The sequence below is a fragment of the Macrosteles quadrilineatus genome, unplaced genomic scaffold (assembly GCF_028750875.1).
Source record: "Macrosteles quadrilineatus isolate MER2022 unplaced genomic scaffold, UCM_ALF_1.0 Scaffold_9__3_contigs__length_116548681, whole genome shotgun sequence".
Taxonomy (NCBI): domain Eukaryota; kingdom Metazoa; phylum Arthropoda; class Insecta; order Hemiptera; family Cicadellidae; genus Macrosteles; species Macrosteles quadrilineatus.
Window position 1 is genome coordinate 19,314,599 of NW_026542602.1, and position 19,138 is coordinate 19,333,736.

Here is a 19,138-nt window from a genome sequence, read left to right on the forward strand (position 1 = left end):
AACTGTTCGGGCCATTTTTGAGAAAATTCAGGTTTTCTTTTAATTTATAGGTTTTTACTAGAAAATCACCATACAAATCAAAATTTAAAAAAATAAACCTGAAGATACCATGGATTAGTACCTACATACCGAATTTCATCAAAATCGGACCACAGGTGTGGTCTATAGTTCTGTACACATCCACACATGCATACATTCAGACAAACACAAACTCACATACACACAGACATCACTTCGAAAACTACTTTTTTTTAATTCAGGTGGATCCACTCAAAACTCAAAAATGTTGATGAAAACAATACTTTCTCCATACCATGTATAGGTGGAGAAAGTAGGCAATAAGTATGTGACTGATTAAAAATAATAGCACTCAAGTAATGAGTGAAATTTAAGAAAAGACTCTTGGGCCTGGCGAGTGGTGATCTTGATGCAGGTATGTTTCTATATTGCACTCCAAATATTACTCCGGCGAGTGGTGAATACGTGTGGTTAGAGAGTGGGTTGGTTAGATTAAAAAAATAATTATTAATAAGCATTCTATCGATAATTACCTTTTGACTGAGTGGTTCACTACAAATTTTTGGTTTGTTTAGTGATACTCCAAGAAAAAAGTTTGGGAAACACTTCACTAAATCATAAAGTAAAAGAATGTTGGTGGGTAATAATGAATAGTAGAATTTTCCAATGGAATTTCTTTTCAGAGTTTCGTTTGAACAAGTTATTTTATAAGGATGAGCAACATCTTTTATTTTCTTTAACAGTTCCTCTAGATTTCAGCTTATTGTGTCAATTTAATTCCTCTCTTGTGCTAATTTCTGAATATTCATTTTTTGAATAAGTTGATAAAACTATGGTATCCTAAATAAAGTATATAGTTTGTTGCCAATGATATGTGGTTGTTGAAGATAACTTTCTCATAAGAATAAAATAGTGAGTAATTAATTTATCATTTGTCAATGCTTCTTAAACAAAGCTACACAAACCGTCATACTACGTTATACAGATGACACCTTATATACATAATACAGTGTGTATTCAATCCCATCAACACTTCGTTGAATCAGAATTTTAGTAATTGATGTGGAGATTTAATTATTTTATTAATTTCCTATCCTCATAAATAGACTAATTTGTTTTTTATTATTTTCATTTTGGTATTTTAGCTTTTAAGTTACTTTCAGGCGTAAAACCAAAACCTACAACAAAATATGAAAATGATGCATTACATAAAACGGTATCAGCAATCTGACACATACTTTCTCCCATTAGCTAGTCAAAAATTTGTATCCCTAATTTTAATCAAAACAGGTGTTTTTAATTAATTTTTTTATGTATTTTCTTAATGGGAAAATAACACAGTTACAATAACCTTTGAACAGTAATTTTTACAGCAATGGAAGTTTAGTACCATTTTGTTCAGAATTTAAGTACTATAACATACTATACTTTTATCAAAATAGTTCGGGCCATTTTTTTCTTTTATTTTTTATATTTTTTATTGGAAAGTCACAATCAAAATATAAAAAACCCTGGAGATACTATAAATTAGTTCCTATATACCATAATAACTAATTTATGATATAGGGGGGGAAAGTAAAAACTGTAAGTGGGCTTCAAAAATTAAAAATAACAATAACTTACAGTTTGAAAAAAATATCTCAAACAAACTTTTCTTGGCTAGAGATATAATATATTTGGTTAGCTATGCCCAAATTATTCACAATCATCCAATAAAACAAATCCTCATAAATTACCTGTATAAAGCTAGATTTGATTTATAAATTTTAATGTGCACAATAAAATAAAAAAAGTAATTTTGAGTACATTATTTAATTTGAATTTTAAATGCAAATACAATACAAAAATATACCAATGAGAAATTGATCAAAATGCCTATAAATCTGCATCAAAAAGTTAATGCCCCAGGTGAGGCTCGAACTCACAACCCCGGCATTGCTCACGACTACTGTCTATAAGTACCGTGCGCTAACCGATTGCGCCACTGGGGCAGGCGATGGGAAGCGCATTAAATGTCGCATACGAACTTGGATCACGTACTTTGTGAGCCAGTACAGCTTATCAATGTTATATGTATAAAACACAATGACTAATTTTTACTATTTGGACCTTGAACCTTTATTATTTGGGAAAAAATTATGCACAAATTTATGATATCTGTGAGAGTAAGCTTATATCAATTGAGAAATATAAAAATAACTGCTTATTTAGCTGTTAACATGTATATAAATTATATTACAAACTATGGTTATAAGTTCACCTCAAATTTATTCAAGCAAACAATAATTTTGTTTTAACCATAGTTTTAACTGTAACTTTAATACATATGAGAATTACGTTCACATAGCTGATTTACTGCATTGCAGTTTGTTTCAATTAAAAGTTGCAGTTAGTTGCAAGAAGATAATAATAAACGTCGACTGCTCTCCGACCGACTCCGATGATAATCGTTGATGATCTGTCATATTTTTATCACTCAAGCACTAAAATACAGCTCAACATATTGTTAGTTTAAGTTTTAAGTCATATTTTGGATGTATTCGGTTCTATAAATAACTTTTAAACAAAAACCCTATGCGGATTCTTTTATTTTTAAAATAAATAGGCCTATGTACTATTTTATGATTTATAGGTTAGTTTACTTAAAGGGCGTACATAGGCTTAATATTCTTGGAAATAATGAAATAAAATAAATTATGTTATTATTCGATGCTTCTAAAATATGTCAAACAGTGTAATTGTATCCAAATCTCCTAATTTGCTCTAAGAAAAAGGTAGGTTTTCAACTTGCATCTCTAACAAAAATATACTTTTTAATAATGGGCTAAGTTAAACCTGTTAAACTTAGTTGATCTTTAGGCCTAGGTAAGTAAAAGTAAAACTGTGCTAGATGGATTGTATTCCAATTAAGTTGGAGTCCAAATCAAACACAGGCCTATCTCACATTTAGCAATAGCAAAGGCCTAGGCCTAGTTATAATTTATAATTTAAGCGTAGTTTGCTATCTGCAGAAATGCTTTATTCACATTGCAATCATTATTTTTTTGGTAGTTGTTGTTGAGGACCCCCATTTCACCTTAAACCTAAATTTGAAAACTTAGGCGTATGGTGTCAATTTTAGTGTAAAACAATAGGCCGAAACTGCATAATTTCAAGATAGGTTAAGGTTATACTTAAAAATTACCACCCTGATTTCTTGAAAACGAACTCATGGAAGTAGCGTACATTTTTAAAAATTGCATTAAGTTTAAACTGTGGTTCAAGTTAAACCAAATCTCAGTTAGCCTGTAACATCTAACTATGATTAAAAACAAGCCAAATGGTACTTTTTGATATGTACCTACTAGTGGCAAGTTTGTTTGCCAATACCGGTCATAGATGTCATACTTGACAAAACAGCAAAATAGTCATTCCCTTCTTTATATCTCAAAGACAAGAGCACTACCCGACCAAGGCACTGATATGTACAGCAGGCTTGCTTCAGGACCTCTAAAATCTGGAAATGTATTACTGCCTTGAAGAGGGACTTAAGTTACTACTTATAATACAATTCAATTGGCAAAAAAACCACTCAGGATATAACTTAGATATTTACATGAAACTTGGAACGGAGGTATAACTTATGGTATATCAACATGTAACTTATTCTACAACTACAAGTAAGCCTATGTAAAATTTGGTAACGATTAAAAAATATTTACATATTTTAAAACCACCGTAAATAGCTAATTTTATTTTGTTGACCCGGGTCAATTGCAGAAAATGGGTACTGTGACTCGGGTAAAATTAGCTAATTTCGGTGACAGTTTCATGTAAATAAAGTCAAATCGTACTTACAGAGCCTTGAAAAGCTGGTCATCTGTCATACGATTACCTAAGCTATTTGTAAATATTAAGTGTATAGGCCAAGACCTAAGCTAGGTACAGGATATATCTTTTGAATATGAATGTAGGCCTACCTGTATCCAGTGTATTTTTGTCAAATAAATGTTTACTTTTTATTCAACATACCTGGTCTCCTAGTAGAAGGAGGTAATCAAATAAATGTATATGTATACAAATTTGCCAAAAATATCCCTAACTAAGTTAGATGGCAGTCAAACATTATTATTGAAATTATAAAAAAAAAAAATAGAAAAAGTAGAGAATGATTATATTAGGGCTACATTTTGTGTCCAGACAAAAAAAAATACTAGGCGAACAAAGGCACTAGAAATAACCACTTACTTTGTCTTTAGGTACTATATGGACACAATGAGTTGGTTTGATGCGACAGGATTTGCTAATTTAGCAAAAACGGCTCTGAAAGAAGCTCAAAAGACTATAGACAAAGCTCTTGACATCAAGGAAGAGGATATTGAGCATGTAACTCAGAGCAGCTGTAAGTCTGTTTCACAACATAGCATTTCAAAATTAATTGTTCTCCACTTTATTTATCCTACTAATATTATAAATGAGAAAGTTTGGATGTATGTATGGATGTATGTTTGTGACAAGTGAACGCATTAACCACTGGACGGATTTTGCTAAAATTTGGCATGATGATAGCTCACATTCCCGATTAACATATAGGCATATTCTTATCTCAAAAATCCTTTCGGGCTCCGCCCTACCAACAGGGTGCAGCAGTATTATTATTTTTAATCTATGAAAACAGCTAATTTGCAACCAAAAGGTGAGTGAGCGTAGCGAACAAACTTCATCCTGGACGCAAGTTAGCGTAGCGAACGAACTTCAACCAGGATGTGATTGAGCCATGCGAACGAGCTCACTTACGAAGTAAAACGGGGCAAAGCCCGCGGGTACAGTTGAGTGAGCGTAGCGAACAAACTTTAACCTGGAGGCGAGTTAGCGTAGCGAACGAGCTAACCTGAAGACAAGTGAGCGCAGCGAACGAGCTCCATTCTAAAGGTGAGTGAGCGTAGCGAACGAACTTCAACCAGGACGTGATTGAGCCATGCGAACGAGCTCACTGATGAAGTAAAACGGGGCAAAGCCCGCGGGTACAGCTAGTCTGAAATATTGCATACACCAGTGCATGTTTTTTTTTGGAATAATCTCCTATGTTAGGCTAACTAGACAAAAATTAAAAGTATTTTAGGGGAGTCGCTACTGAAAAAAAAAAACTGTCATAGTATATACTTTTTTAGCTTCATTTAGTCTTAGAAAAAGGATTACCGCTGTTTAAGTACTTTTTGGAGTTTTTTGAGGTTTTTTCAACTCTCTTATAACTACTGAACCAATTTTATTGCTTGGTACCTCATTTTAAAGAGCAAAAAATGTACCAACTTTTGTGCATACTAATATATTTTTCCAAACTAGTTAATGGCTTCGGGTAATTTTTTAAAAATTCCTATGTAATTCATTTTTTTTTCATGTAGGCCTACTTGTACTATTACAATATCCATGTACAAAAAGTTGCTCTATACAGTAGTATAAACAATGTGTAAACAAAATTTCATTCATATAGCTTAAAGTTAATAGTTAAAAAGTTATAGGCCTATGTCATTATATGTAAAAAAACACCAATTTCTAAGTTGCGGAAAACAGTGGTTGATGTTTCAATCTGATGCCCGGAACAGGTGTGTACCCTCCACTTCAAATATTTTTTTCATAGTGATAAAAATATATACCATTTGTTGTGTTTTCCTAAAACCTTAAAATATACCATAGAACAAGAAAAAAAACAAAAATAATGTTTTTTTTTACAAAATTGGTTGTTTTTAGTAGCGACTCCCCTTAAGCTTTCTGGTCAATATTAATAATAAGTATCATGTTAAAATTTTTACTTGGGTCCGAATCAAGTTATGAAATTAATTTTTAATGGTTAAGAGGCCAATAACTATAGTTCGGCCGCTTAGAAAGCGACCTCCTCCAGCATTGGTTTAGCATTAGCGCGCAGGTCGTTTTCTAAGCGGCCGAACTATAGTAGTATAGGCCTAGTTCATTTAATGCTAGCATAAATGGCTAGCAATTAATTGTTAGTAAAGTAGCAAATTTGCATGCACCTCAAGAAGTCAAGTTTTAATTAATTTACAATTAATTACTTAGGTACGTAATAAACACATTCTTTTGGCTTATGGGGATAAACAGTTGGGGTTTCCTAAAATATGGTAGACCTTATATGTGGTTAAACTTTTTTTTGCTTGTGACCGCCAGTGCTATTTATTATTGATGAAGTCAACTCAAATATTTGTAAAAAAAAAAAAAACTGTCCAAACCCATAATAGTTTTGTATATGTGCCTGGAATTGGACTCTACCCTGTTACTGACATCTTAGACACTAACCTCTAGCTAGCAAGACACCTTCTTATAATAACTATTAAAAGTAGGCTTTATCAAGCAAGAATCAAGAATTTTGCCAAGAGTTGCCATGTGTAGGCTCTTACTGTCTGTGACCCTATGCTTCAACGCCTGCAAGACGAAGGGGCGTAAGCGACAATTTGTTGTATGTAAGGAAAATTAGTGAGCTCTTGGTCTTTTTAAAAAGAGTGCTTATTTCCTATTAGACCATTTTTACCCGTGCTTAATATCTCCACACACACATTCATATCACCCAAGCTGAACGCAGCCGACAAAATTAGTGAAACAGATTTTTCACTAAGCTATATTTTGAGGCATAGTTTAAAAAATTAACTTATTGATTAAATTTTAGTTTCATAGACATTGAAATGTATTAGTAAATCAATTGAAATGTAGAGGTGAAAAATAGTGAAAACTGTCTTTATTACCTACAGCCTATACCGTACTAAAATAAAATACAAAAATTGTCTTTTTGCACTCTTATATTATCTGGAAGGGGTAGGCCGAAGCCTCAAAATGCTTCATCCAGATTTGTCGAATTATTTCGCACCCCAGTGAGTTGATACATTCTAAAGAGACCTTCAATGTCCAGGCATCTGATAAACCTATAAGTTCCTATTCAAGAAGTTAACTCCTTCTTCCCAGATTGCCATGAGTTGTCCTTCTTACCTCAGGGAGCACCTCACAGTCAAAAACAGGTGATCAGCAGTCTTATCTGACCTGCTGAACTTGCCATCATCATACAAACTCTTTCGATGCAGTTGCTTTCTGAACCACCTATGTCCAGCAAAGGCGTGTGAAGAATGAGCTTATTTTCTCTTAAGAGGGGTGCTTCAGCCCATCTCTTACAAAGTTTTTCAGTGGCCCATGTCATGATGGAGGTGCACACATACCTATGTAAGATGCCACAGAAGGGTTTAGGACCGAACAAAAATGCCGCCAAAGAAACATTTGCCAGAATGTTAGCAGCATTACCTTCAAGGTCTGAGTGACCAGGTACCCAAACAAATGTTAAATAGTTCCTCTTCCTGATTTCGACAAGGCGTAAGACAATCTTGAAGTTGAATTTGTTTGAAATAAAAGCAGGACTGTCAGTGTAGATACAGATTATTTGGTCTCTGGTCTCCTTACTGAAATTATTCTCACAGGTTCAAACCAAACAGGGCAGTGACTTCCGCTTGGAAAACAGTTGAGTGCACTCCCAAAGAAAGGCGGATTCCCACTTCCTTTCTGTTCCCTGTATACCAAAAGCTCACCAGCACCCTCTAGGTTTTCCTTGGATCCATTAACCTGTTATTCCCTCCGATTTCCCGAACTCCCGCCAATATCCCATAACCGCCATATATCGCCCCCGAACCCGCAATACCAAACAATAGTCTCCCTCCTTCCTTCTCACCCCCCCGGCTACAACTGTAGAAACCCACATCAGTCACGGGGTTGGGCCTCTTCCCCCAAACCATTCTTCATTTGTCGGTATACAATACACTTCACACGGTTTCTTTTTGTACTCCATGTGACTGAAATTCTCAACACAGCCGTTGTTTGCAGGACTAAATATGGCTAACAAACACATAGCAACCTGTACTCCGAGGTTTTGACTTCTAGAGATCGGTTGAGAAAACCTAAAATTAAAGAGGTTAATCTTGATTTGCCGAGATAAAGTGCATACAGTAGACTCCCTCTTATCCGGACACCTTTTAACCGGACATCGGTTTAACCAGACTACACTCAACGGAAATGACATCTCTTTAACCGGATAATTTTTATCAGCACATTGGTTTAACCGGACTAGGTCGGCAGGAAGTGGGCGGTATTGAAACGACTGTTCTTGTGGGAAATATTTGAGACCAGTGATCACGTGTCTAAATACAATGCTCTCCTAAATTAAAGTCGAATACCACAGTAAACAGTCCATTTTAACAATTTTTTAGGGACGTCGGTTTAACCGGAAAAACCGTTATCCGGACTGGCCTCAGTTCCGAGGAGTCCGGATAAGAGGGAGTCTACTGTAGTTGATTTGACTTGACTTGTATAGGGGTTTGAGTTAGCGAGTTAGTTGACCATTAGGAATTCAGTTTAGGAATTTGTTATGCCCAATCGCTAGGAGTGCATAGTTTTTGCCTCTAGTAAAGTAGCATTTAAGAACTTTGATAAAAACAGCTTAATTTGTTCTTAAAATCAAATGACTCGTTACTAAATGATACTCGTTTTCTAGTGACGTCACCTGGTGCTGAGACGGAAATGTGGGTAGACCAAGGAGTGCCTCGGAGTGAAAGTGAGCCAAAACTCTCATCCTCGAGTAAACTTGGTCAAAGTGGAAGTCTGTGGGGATCCTTCACAGGCTCGTTTTTTGAAAATCCTAAATTGCTAGAAAGTAAGTGTTAAATTTTCTTTATTTTTTATTATTCTTTTAGCCTCTTTCATAAGAGAAATTTTAGTCAGTAGGCCAATAATAATAATCTAATTTATTATGTCTTTAAAAACTGTCTCCTAGTTGTAGCTGTTAAAATGGAGTTAGGTACAACAAGTTTTGTTCAATAAGCTGTATGAATATGGCTGTTATGACTTCAAGAATGTGTAGTAATATTAGTGTATATTAGTAACATTAGTGTGTCAGATTATCAAGCGTTTCTTGATATTAAATTTCATCTGTAGTGGTATTTTTAAGTTCTAAAGATGTGAAAGCCATTGAAAATCATCGACAGATTAGTGAAGAGAAGTGCATGGCGAGAACATTATGAGTGTCATAATGGTACGCAAGTGGATTAGGGCATTTAAATACGGTCCCACCAACGTTCATGATGAGTAACGCAAAGGGCGGCGTCATTACTGTCCCCGGACCCAGTGCGTTGCTCATCATGAACATTGATGGGACCGTCTTAAAATGCCCTTACCTACTTGCGTACCATTCCGTCACTCATAATGTTCTCGCCATACATTTCACTAATCTGACGATGATATCAAATCGAATCAAATCAAATATGCTTTATTCATGCTTATAAATGATATTCAATAGCTTTCAAACCTTAAGCACTTAAAAATCTAATTACAGCGCGAACTTCACAGTCGGCGGCAGTCTTAATTGGCGGCACCATTTTGAATGCTCGAAACCGGATGTAAACACGGCCGATTGTTCTTGAATTTCTGGCTAGGTCTTACCAATAGATGCCCATACACAGCGCAAATGTCGAAAATGCCAATCGCAGTGCTGGAACGGAGAAATTTAAAAACGGTACTTACATAAAAAACATGCCTCGTATTTTCTCACACACTTGTTTCAAAGATTTCCTTTATTTAAAATCCCCTTACATACTGACTTAGTTGCCATTGGCTGTATTGGCTATTAATTAACAGCTGTGTCTAAGGAACATGTCGGCCTTAGTCACTAACAAGATCGCGCCACTCATCCTAGACTCATCCTTCACTCATATTTGGGTTAAAATACGCACATAGTGGCGTCCCCCATCTTTAATAATTTATTGATTTAATTGATTGATTGATTGATCTATGTCTTATTCATCTGCCGTAGTTTAATAAATAAAATAAGCCCAGTAAAATTGACCGAAAATAGGACCTTTGACCGTTGGTTTTGTAATAAACATCCCATCTATAAAGATCAGCTGTAGCAGCTAGTAAAATTGAACACCTGTTACTGATACTGAGATAGTTGATGTGTCTATAACATGCAATAATTTACAATAAGCTGTCATTTCCTTTCAGTTCGGCTTAGACAAATAAATGGGTAGCCTTTTGTGTGATATGCACAACACATTCTGCCAGTTGCTCAATGTAACAATGTTCATTTTTATTCTAAATTGGCTATAAAGCTTTTACATGGAAACTTCTATAACTACTACTACTACTATTACTAGGACATATTTGTCAAATCTTTAACTTAATTGTCAGTCACTTTATCAAATTATTTAATAATTTTTCATAAGAGTGCATTGCATATTTTAATCTTTAATTGTTTAGTAACTTCATTATCTGTTATTTATAACTTTGTAAATGTTAAATTTTGATTACAGATGATGCAAAAGAGAACCCCGAGACTCCTAGTCGTCCTACTAACTTTATTTCAAACCAGCCCAAAAAAACAGCCACATTTCAGCCTCCCTCGGCTAGTACAGCTAATACTTCACCTTCAGAGGCAAAAACCCCTGATCCGAGCTGTCCTTCTGATATCCGAGAAGAGATTCTCAACTTTCCGCCAGTAGTCTATAGGAAAAAAGAACCTCGTAACTATAACAACCGGTTATCTGCTATCTCGTCTGAAAGTGATCGAAGGTAATCAGTCTTACGTTTTATAAAATTCCTCGTTGAACTGATGTTGGTTAGCTAGACAAGATGTAGAGCAGAATTACATTTTGTGTGTTATAATCCCTGTGGTATAAAAATTAGAATATGAGAGGTACCGGTATAGTGATAGTTGTTAAAACCAAACATTATAAATCTAAAAACCGGAAACAAATCTTAAAAAATCAAAATGCTTTAAATTTAGCTTAGCATCTCATACTGGAAATAGCAGTTTTTCTGTTAAATTTTTGGATATTAAAATATAAGGTAAATGTTAACTGTTTACTTGCGTGTTGTTCATTGATGGATATACTTAACCTTATTATTTGGGAAAAAGGACACAGAAAATAAATAATTTTTTCCCAATACAGTATGTCACTATTAACGATTGACAACCAATAACCACAATGTTTGTGATCTTCACATTTTAAGAGGACAAACATGCTTGATTTCTGTTGTCACTTTTGAGTTTTTAAAATTGTTAATTGAATATTGAAACCAAAACTTTTTTCAGTGGTTTAAAGATTTTGGTTTGGTTTTTTACACATCTCTAGACAGATGTTATGTGACTGGATGTAGACTTGTAATGTAAAATTTAAATTTTGTAAGTAAATATAACAAACACTTTCCATTACCTTGAACAATGTTTAAGCTGACAAGTAATTTATACTACTACAAACCAAAACAGCTACTACCTACCCAGACATTTTAGCAAGACTTTTCTGGCAACAACCGAGGCAAACAACACTTGTTTATAGTCTTTGATGAATTTCTTGCATATTTCCCTCTGTAGGTCAAGTTCCAGCTGTGAAGTACTCGGCAGTTGTACGCCTGATTCTGACCCTCAACATTCCCTCTCCACCTCCTCGTCCGTTGTAAGACTGCGGCAGTCGGGCAGCTTTGAGTCTGTTGAAGTACTTACGTCTCCCAGCAGTGTTGAAGTTCTCGGGTCTACTGCTAGTGAACACAGGTGAAGTCCTTTTGGAAACAGTTTTTAGTTTTACATATTTTTTTGTGTTAGGCTGATACAACATTATTTAAGATGGTGTGTTTGTTTGCATGGATTTCGTTTGGTCAGGATGAGGCTAAGGTTGGTTAAAAGATCAGGTTTAAGTACTAGCAGCTTTAACTTTTATAGGTTGTTTGTTTATTGAGTGTGACTAGTGCAAGGGGTGATTGGGTGGCTCAGTTAGTAGCACAATGAACAGTGAAACCAAGCCAGCAATGTTTCATGTCCTGATACCACCACGTTGAATTTATTAGTAGGCTATCAGTTATTCTTGTACTGTGCACACCCCTAGTTTTGCCTACGTTTTGTGCACAGACCTATGAGATACTTGTATACATGCAAATCCAAGTTACACCCTCTTAGGGTCATTCGCTGTAATTATGGCGACATCGTTTTTGCCGCAAGTGTCAGTCGCTATATTTACGGCGACGTTGCAGTTTTTCTGTTTCGTTTGATATAATCCTGTACTATCGAAAGATCCCAGTAACAATGCATACCAATGTATTTGGCAGATTCTGGACTTCATGACAACCAATAACAATGGCTGTTTTGCGAACTATTTCTTTTGTCCTGTGTTTTTTTTTCTGCTTGTTTGTTTTCGTCCATGGTTCTCTATGGTTGCTACATCGTTTTGGTGTTCATATCTTTGTTTTTATAAAGTTTAGTAATCATTTTTGGAATAAATCTATATATATAAAATCCAATGTATGTTTGTATATTTGTATGTTTGTATATTTGTATGTTTGTATATTTGTATGTTTGTCCTTTATGGACTCCAAAACCGCTAGACAGATTTTAATGAAACTTTCAGGCATTATTAAGTATTATTCAAGGAAGGTTTGTGTGAAGTTTGGTGCAGATCCGTCAATAGGGCTCCGCCCCAGAGGCTCTGGAGTTTCCAATGTTAACCTTATGAGTACTGATATTTAAATGGAATTAAAGAATCTTAACAGCTGGTGCAACTAAACAATTTGATTCTGTGATGTTCAATAGCATTAAAAAGTTAATAGGTTTACCAACAGGGTGCAGCACTATACTTATTTTTAATTTATGAGAACAGCTAATTTGCAACCAAAAGGTGAGTGAGCGTAGCGAACGAACTTCAACCTGGAGGCGAGTTAGCGTAGCGAACGAGCTAACCTGAAGGCAAGTGAGCGCAGCGAACGAGCTCCAACCTAAAGGTGAGTGAGCGTAGCGAACGAACTTCAACCAGGACTGATTGAGCCATGCGAACGAGCTCATCTTGAAAATGAACGAGCATGTGACATAAAACCACAATAGGACAGGACGACGTCTGTCGGGCCAGCTAGTACTATATAAATATATATTTTCTTTTTCCTAATTTAATTTGGAATAAAATAAATATAACAGTTTTTTTTTATTTAATGACTCTTGGTGTTTTACCACATGTCTGGTTACTCAGAAATAGAAACAAAATTTGTGCATCTGGATTTGAACCCATATAGAAATTGAGTCTTGTAAAGTACGGCCAGTACAGGTGTTATACTATACAATTTAAAGACAGCCTATTTCATGTAGGCCTAGTTTAAGAAAAAATATACAGGGTGATTGGGACTCAGTGTGAAAAAAGTTTTGGTGTAAGTACAAAACTAAATGAAGTGTGATGATGCATATAAGAGGTTCCAGGTCTATAAATAAAAATTAGCTTCCCATTTAAAGTTTTCCAAAAATAACCATGTTTTTAAACACAATATAGCAATTTCTCAATTACCTGTAAATAGATTTGAGTAGATGATGTCATTTTCGTGTTCTAAATTAAATATTGAATAAAAAGAATATAAAATGATGAAAGATCAATTGTAAAAACTCCATTGTAAATAGTACCAAAGACTAAAATGAAGCTCTATAGTCTATACTATGATAAAAATTTGAAATAAATAGTCTATTGCATTTTCCTACACTCTGTATACAAGAAAGTAGCAAAATATGTTAAGAACTGCGCCATTTTATAAGATTTCCAACCATATGCTACACTATTGAGTTTTAGAACTGCTTATGTACGCTTTAGTAGTTTGAAGACCTCCAAAACATGGTGTTTTTAACATAGATTAGTCGGCATGTATTAAGCAAACTTGTATTTTTGTTTCAGTTTGAACAGTAAAAACAGTAAAAAAGTTCTTTGTTTTCTAGTATTCAAACCACTAAAACAAACAAAAGCATATCCAAACCTCAATGGTTGGAAATGGAAAGCTTGTTAAATGGCACAGTTTTCAAAATATTTGGCTACCTTCTTGTATACAGGGTTTAGAAAAATGCAATAGACCAATGTTTTTAAATTTTTATCAAAAACCTTAATTTTTAACATTGTGTTTATTTACAATGGAGTTTTTACTATTGATCCTCCATAATTTTTAATTATTCTATTATTCACAATTTAATGTAGAACACAAAAATGACATTATCTACTCAAATCCACTAACAGGTAATTGAGAAATCGCTGTATTAAGTTTAAAAACATGGTTATTTTTTAAAAACTTAAAATAATTCTTTGGGAAGCTAATTTTTAGACCTGGAACCTCTTAAATGCATCATCACACTTCATTTACTTTGTACTTTTCTTAAAACTTTCAACTAAAAAAAAATTAAAACTTTAATTTTCACACTGAGTGTCCCAATTACCCTGTATGTATGTATTCAATGAACGTTTTTATTTATGTTTGCATAAAACTTGACAAATGTGCCTAAATAATCGGGACATTTGGAATGCGACACTTTAAGGGTTAAAAGGGAGGTTTAAACGTTTAAACCCAACTCTAGAGATTAAATTCCTTATAAATTCTTTGTTGTTATTTTGCTGTACATTGGATACGGTACTAAATTTTACTTCAACAACTTGATTGATTAGTTGCATTAAACTGGGGCAATTATTAAATTTTAGATATAAAAATAGCTTGTGCCTTATAAATATACGAAAACAAAATAAAGTAATTAAAAGAAGAGATTATATTATAAATCATTGAAACACTTTTGTATTAAGATACAACAACAATAAATAATTTTAAAACATAAAGAGGAAGTCCGCTGATCATAATATGATGGCAATTATAAATTAAATACAGTAGGGACAGTAAGTAGTAGATTCATATTAGGATTTATGTTAGTGGTAAAACTATACAGCCACACTATATTATATTTGATAGAAGTTACATAACAATAAACCATATATTTGTATATCTCTTTGTACTTCAGTATGTTCTATTTCAGATTAATTCAATTTTGAATGACAACGATATCTGTTAATAATACCTAATATTTTGGAAGTACTTTGTTGTTATAATTAGAAAATTAAGTGATTATTGTGTTTTTGTTGTCAGCTAAGTAAATCTATTCAGTCTATTCTCTATTTAATATTTTCTTTATAGGTATTCGAGTGACAGCATATCACCCATAGCTGAAGGGGAAGGTCCTCCTGAACTAGTGGATGACTCTGAACCAAGCGTGGCCGAGGACAGTTACACCTCTGCCTCGGAAACTCTAACAGCGGGAACAGGTGATTGTTGGTTACTTCTTAGAAAAACCATTAAATATCTCGTAGAGTTATAGGGATGCAAATTATTTACATTTATGATGAAGAAGGCTTACCTGGAAACATTTTTAAGATGTACAATTGAAATATTTATGCTCCTGGAGAACCTATTTTGAGTGTAAGAAGACCACAATTTTTAATTACAAAGATTTTATTTTAGGTTTGTAAAATTCATTTCTGTCAACTCTTTCAGTAAAACTCTTATACAAAAACACTTTTTCGCCATACTGCAGCACAAACAGCCGTTTTTAATGCATGTGTTGCGGATCTAAAATAGCATTTTACTCTATAGGGAGCAAAAGTCATCTGTTTAAACAGTTGTAAATTTCAATTGTGGCAATCGTTTCGATCAAAATTATTTATTGATTGATTTATTAGGTAAGGTGTTAGCCTATTATTGTCCATTGTTCGACATATCGATGGTATAATGTCCTGTTACACAATCGTAATAGACAAAATGATTGAATCGCTTACTAAACAGCTGCTTATTTGCATTAGCAGAATTGAAAACAAGCTGGAAGTCGTTTTAAGAGGTTATCTCTACATACAAATTATTTTGTTTTCTAGCTTAGTTTGTTAATTAATGGTGCAATATGTCAAAAAATATAGTTCACCACACAGGCAAAAATTGTCTTTTTAACCCTCACTCATTTTCTGACCTTGCCTTCGCCCTGATTGTAAAACTTGACCTCGGGTTGAAAAGAGTCACTTCAGGCCCTATTGATGAAATACTATTCCATCTTACCCAGTATCCTAAAGTTATTATTTCACAGCCGCACACCCTCTGGAAATAAACCAAATACACAGAAAGTTGTTAACATGTAAGTTAATAAAGGTAGGTGGTTGAGAAGAATTGTGTCTTTAGTATTTAAAGTTATTAAAGTCATTGAAAATGAAACAAAACAAAACCAAACAAAAGTATTCTTGTGGAAGGTTACAAATATTGGTAAACTTAAAATTAAAATATATATCAAAGTTATCTTCCTTAATGTGTTTAGAATTGATGTTTAATCTACCTATTTTTCTGTCATTCAGTTCTGGATCTTCCCCAAGCTTCGTCAACATCGCGTGATTTGATGTCTGCTTCAACAACATCACGGGATTTAATGTCCACATCGTCAACATCGAGAGACTTGATGCTCAAATCAACATCGTCTCTGGACACTTCCTTTACAGAGCCTCCTCGAGATGTATGTTTCTTCTAAATAGGCATAAACTAGTACTGGCTGCTCTAAGTTAAACGGCAGATTAAACTTGTAGTAGAATCCCACTAGTTTGGCCACTTTAGGACTGGACTACCTGCCAAACTACAAAATGGCCAGACTAACGGAATGTATTATCAAAGGTTAAAATAATCCTAATAAATTAATGACCAACACTTACAAATCAACAAACAACATTATTTTAATATTTTTGTACAACATTACTTACCAAAATTAAGCTTTTGACATATTTTTCTTGAATTGTCTTGTTTTTCCACTTATAAATGTGTTTTTACAATACTGGACAAATTTGCGCCCCTATCAAGATGCTCTAGAATGCTGAGTCTTTGTTCCATTGCCACAAACTTATGTTTACGTATTCCACTCATTTTAGAATGCATCTTTCTAACAGTATACCCGCATACAGAACTCACATTTACTCAACATTGACCCACGTAAACAATCTTATACCGGTACTGTACAGTAAAAAACCATATACATATGAAATTATAAATAACTCATCCCCCTGAGACCGGCCGTAATTTCCAGCAGCCGACCCCAACTGAAGTCAAACAAGAGGGACTCTGCTGTAATATAGTTACGAAATATAGTTCCTTAAAATAGATTTGGCTGGGTATGTAATAGAACATGCATTAAATTTTGAATGTAGACATTTGTTCTTTGCATAAATAAAAGTACTATTCATGTGAAGCTAAACTAGTTTCCAACCCAACCAGATAGGTTTACCAAGAACTCCGAAATTTAAACCTTTTAAAGTGACCTGATCTCTTTGATTGTAGAGTGTAGGCAGTGAGTGTGAAACCGGGGTGTCTAGCTGTGAGGAAGGCACACTGATGGCCAGTAGTGGGGAGGAGACAACTCTAGGTACATCTACATCAACCTCCTATCTCACCAACCTACTGGCAGACGCAATGACTGAGCAACCTCCTCACAGAGAACATTCTCCTATATCATCTGAGAGGTAAGTGAAAACTGTAGTGTCTAGGTGTGAGGAAGGTACACTGATGGCCAGTAGTGGGGAGGAGACAACTCTAGGAACATCTACATCATCCTCCTATCTCACCAACCTACTGGCAGACGCAATGACTGAGCAACCTCCTCACAGAGAACATTCTCCTATATCATCTGAGAGGTAAGTGAAAACTGTAGTGTCTAGCTGTGAGGAAGGTACACTGATGGCCAGTAGTGGGGAGGAGACAACTCTAGGTACATCTACATCATCCTCCTATCTCACCAACCTACTGGCAGACGCAATGACTGAGCAACCTCCTCACAGAGAACATTCTCCTATATCATCTGAGAGGTAAGTGAAAACTGTAGTGTCTAGCTGTGAGGAAGGCACACTGATGGCCAGTAGTGGGGAGGAGACAACTCTAGGTACATCTACATCAACCTCCTATCTCACCAACCTACTGGCAGACGCAATGACTGAGCAACCTCCTCACAGAGAACATTCTCCTATATCATCTGAGAGGTAAGTGAAAACTGTAGTGGTGTCTAGGTGTGAGGAAGGTACACTGATGGCCAGTAGTGGGGAGGAGACAACTCTAGGAACATCTACATCATCCTCCTATCTCACCAACCTACTGGCAGACGCAATGACTGAGCAACCTCCTCACAGAGAACATTCTCCTATATCATCTGAGAGGTAAGTGAAAACTGTAGTGTCTAGCTGTGAGGAAGGTACACTGATGGCCAGTAGTGGGGAGGAGACAACTCTAGGTACATCTACATCATCCTCCTATCTCACCAACCTACTGGCAGACGCAATGACTGAGCAACCTCCTCACAGAGAACATTCTCCTATATCATCTGAGAGGTAAGTGAAAACTGTAGTGTCTAGCTGTGAGGAAGGCACACTGATGGCCAGTAGTGGGGAGGAGACAACTCTAGGTACATCTACATCAACCTCCTATCTCACCAACCTACTGGCAGACGCAATGACTGAGCAACCTCCTCACAGAGAACATTCTCCTATATCATCTGAGAGGTGAGTGAAAACTGTAGTGTCTAGGTGTGAGGAAGGCACACTGATGGCCAGTAGTGGGGAGGAGACAACTCTAGGTACATCTACATCAACCTCCTATCTCACCAACCTACTGGCAGACGCAATGACTGAGCAACCTCCTCACAGAGAACATTCTCCTATATCATCTGAGAGGTAAGTGAAAACTGTAGTGTCTAGGTGTGAGGAAGGTACACTGATGGCCAGTAGTGGGGAGGAGACAACTCTAGGTACATCTACATCAACCTCCTATCTCACCAACCTACTGGCAGACGCAATGACTGAGCAACCACCTCACAGAGAACATTCTCCTATATCATCTGAGAGGTAAGTGAAAACTGTAGTGTCTAGGTGTGAGGAAGGTACACTGATGGCCAGTAGTGGGGAGGAGACAACTCTAGGTACATCTACATCAACCTCCTATCTCACCAACCTACTGGCAGACGCAATGACTGAGCAACCTCCAAACAGAGAACATTCTCCTATATCATCTGAGAGGTAAGTGAAAACTGTAGTGTCTAGGTGTGAGGAAGGCACACTGATGGCCAGTAGTGGGGAGGAGACAACTCTAGGTACATCTACATCAACCTCCTATCTCACCAACCTACTGGCAGACGCAATGACTGAGCAACCTCCTCACAGAGAACATTCTCCTATATCATCTGAGAGGTAAGTGAAAACTGTAGTGTCTAGCTGTGAGGAAGGTACACTGATGGCCAGTAGTGGGGAGGAGACAA

General features: G+C 35.6%; 1 protein-coding gene and 1 non-coding gene across 2 annotated transcripts in view; one reads left to right on the forward strand and one right to left on the reverse strand.

The window, feature by feature from the left end:
• Nucleotides 1–1,918: 1,918 nt before the first annotated feature.
• Trnai-uau (transfer RNA isoleucine (anticodon UAU)) lies at nt 1,919–2,009 on the reverse strand. The gene is given in 2 exon segments: nt 1,919–1,954; nt 1,972–2,009. It is a non-coding gene; the product is annotated as a tRNA-Ile (tRNA).
• A 453-nt stretch (nt 2,010–2,462) lies between these two features.
• Nucleotides 2,463–19,138, forward strand: part of LOC129003274 (serine-rich adhesin for platelets-like) — a 45,065-nt gene continuing 28,389 nt past the window's right edge. The window contains exons 1-13 of the mRNA XM_054431565.1: nt 2,463–2,792; nt 4,257–4,399; nt 8,537–8,695; nt 10,350–10,608; nt 11,411–11,587; nt 15,010–15,137; nt 16,209–16,363; nt 17,176–17,357; nt 17,553–17,699; nt 17,898–18,044; nt 18,240–18,386; nt 18,582–18,728; nt 18,924–19,070. Of these exons, the coding sequence (XP_054287540.1) occupies nt 4,264–4,399; nt 8,537–8,695; nt 10,350–10,608; nt 11,411–11,587; nt 15,010–15,137; nt 16,209–16,363; nt 17,176–17,357; nt 17,553–17,699; nt 17,898–18,044; nt 18,240–18,386; nt 18,582–18,728; nt 18,924–19,070 (1,931 nt within the window). The 5' untranslated portion in view covers nt 2,463–2,792; nt 4,257–4,263. The remainder of the gene's footprint in view (nt 2,793–4,256; nt 4,400–8,536; nt 8,696–10,349; nt 10,609–11,410; nt 11,588–15,009; nt 15,138–16,208; nt 16,364–17,175; nt 17,358–17,552; nt 17,700–17,897; nt 18,045–18,239; nt 18,387–18,581; nt 18,729–18,923; nt 19,071–19,138) is intronic.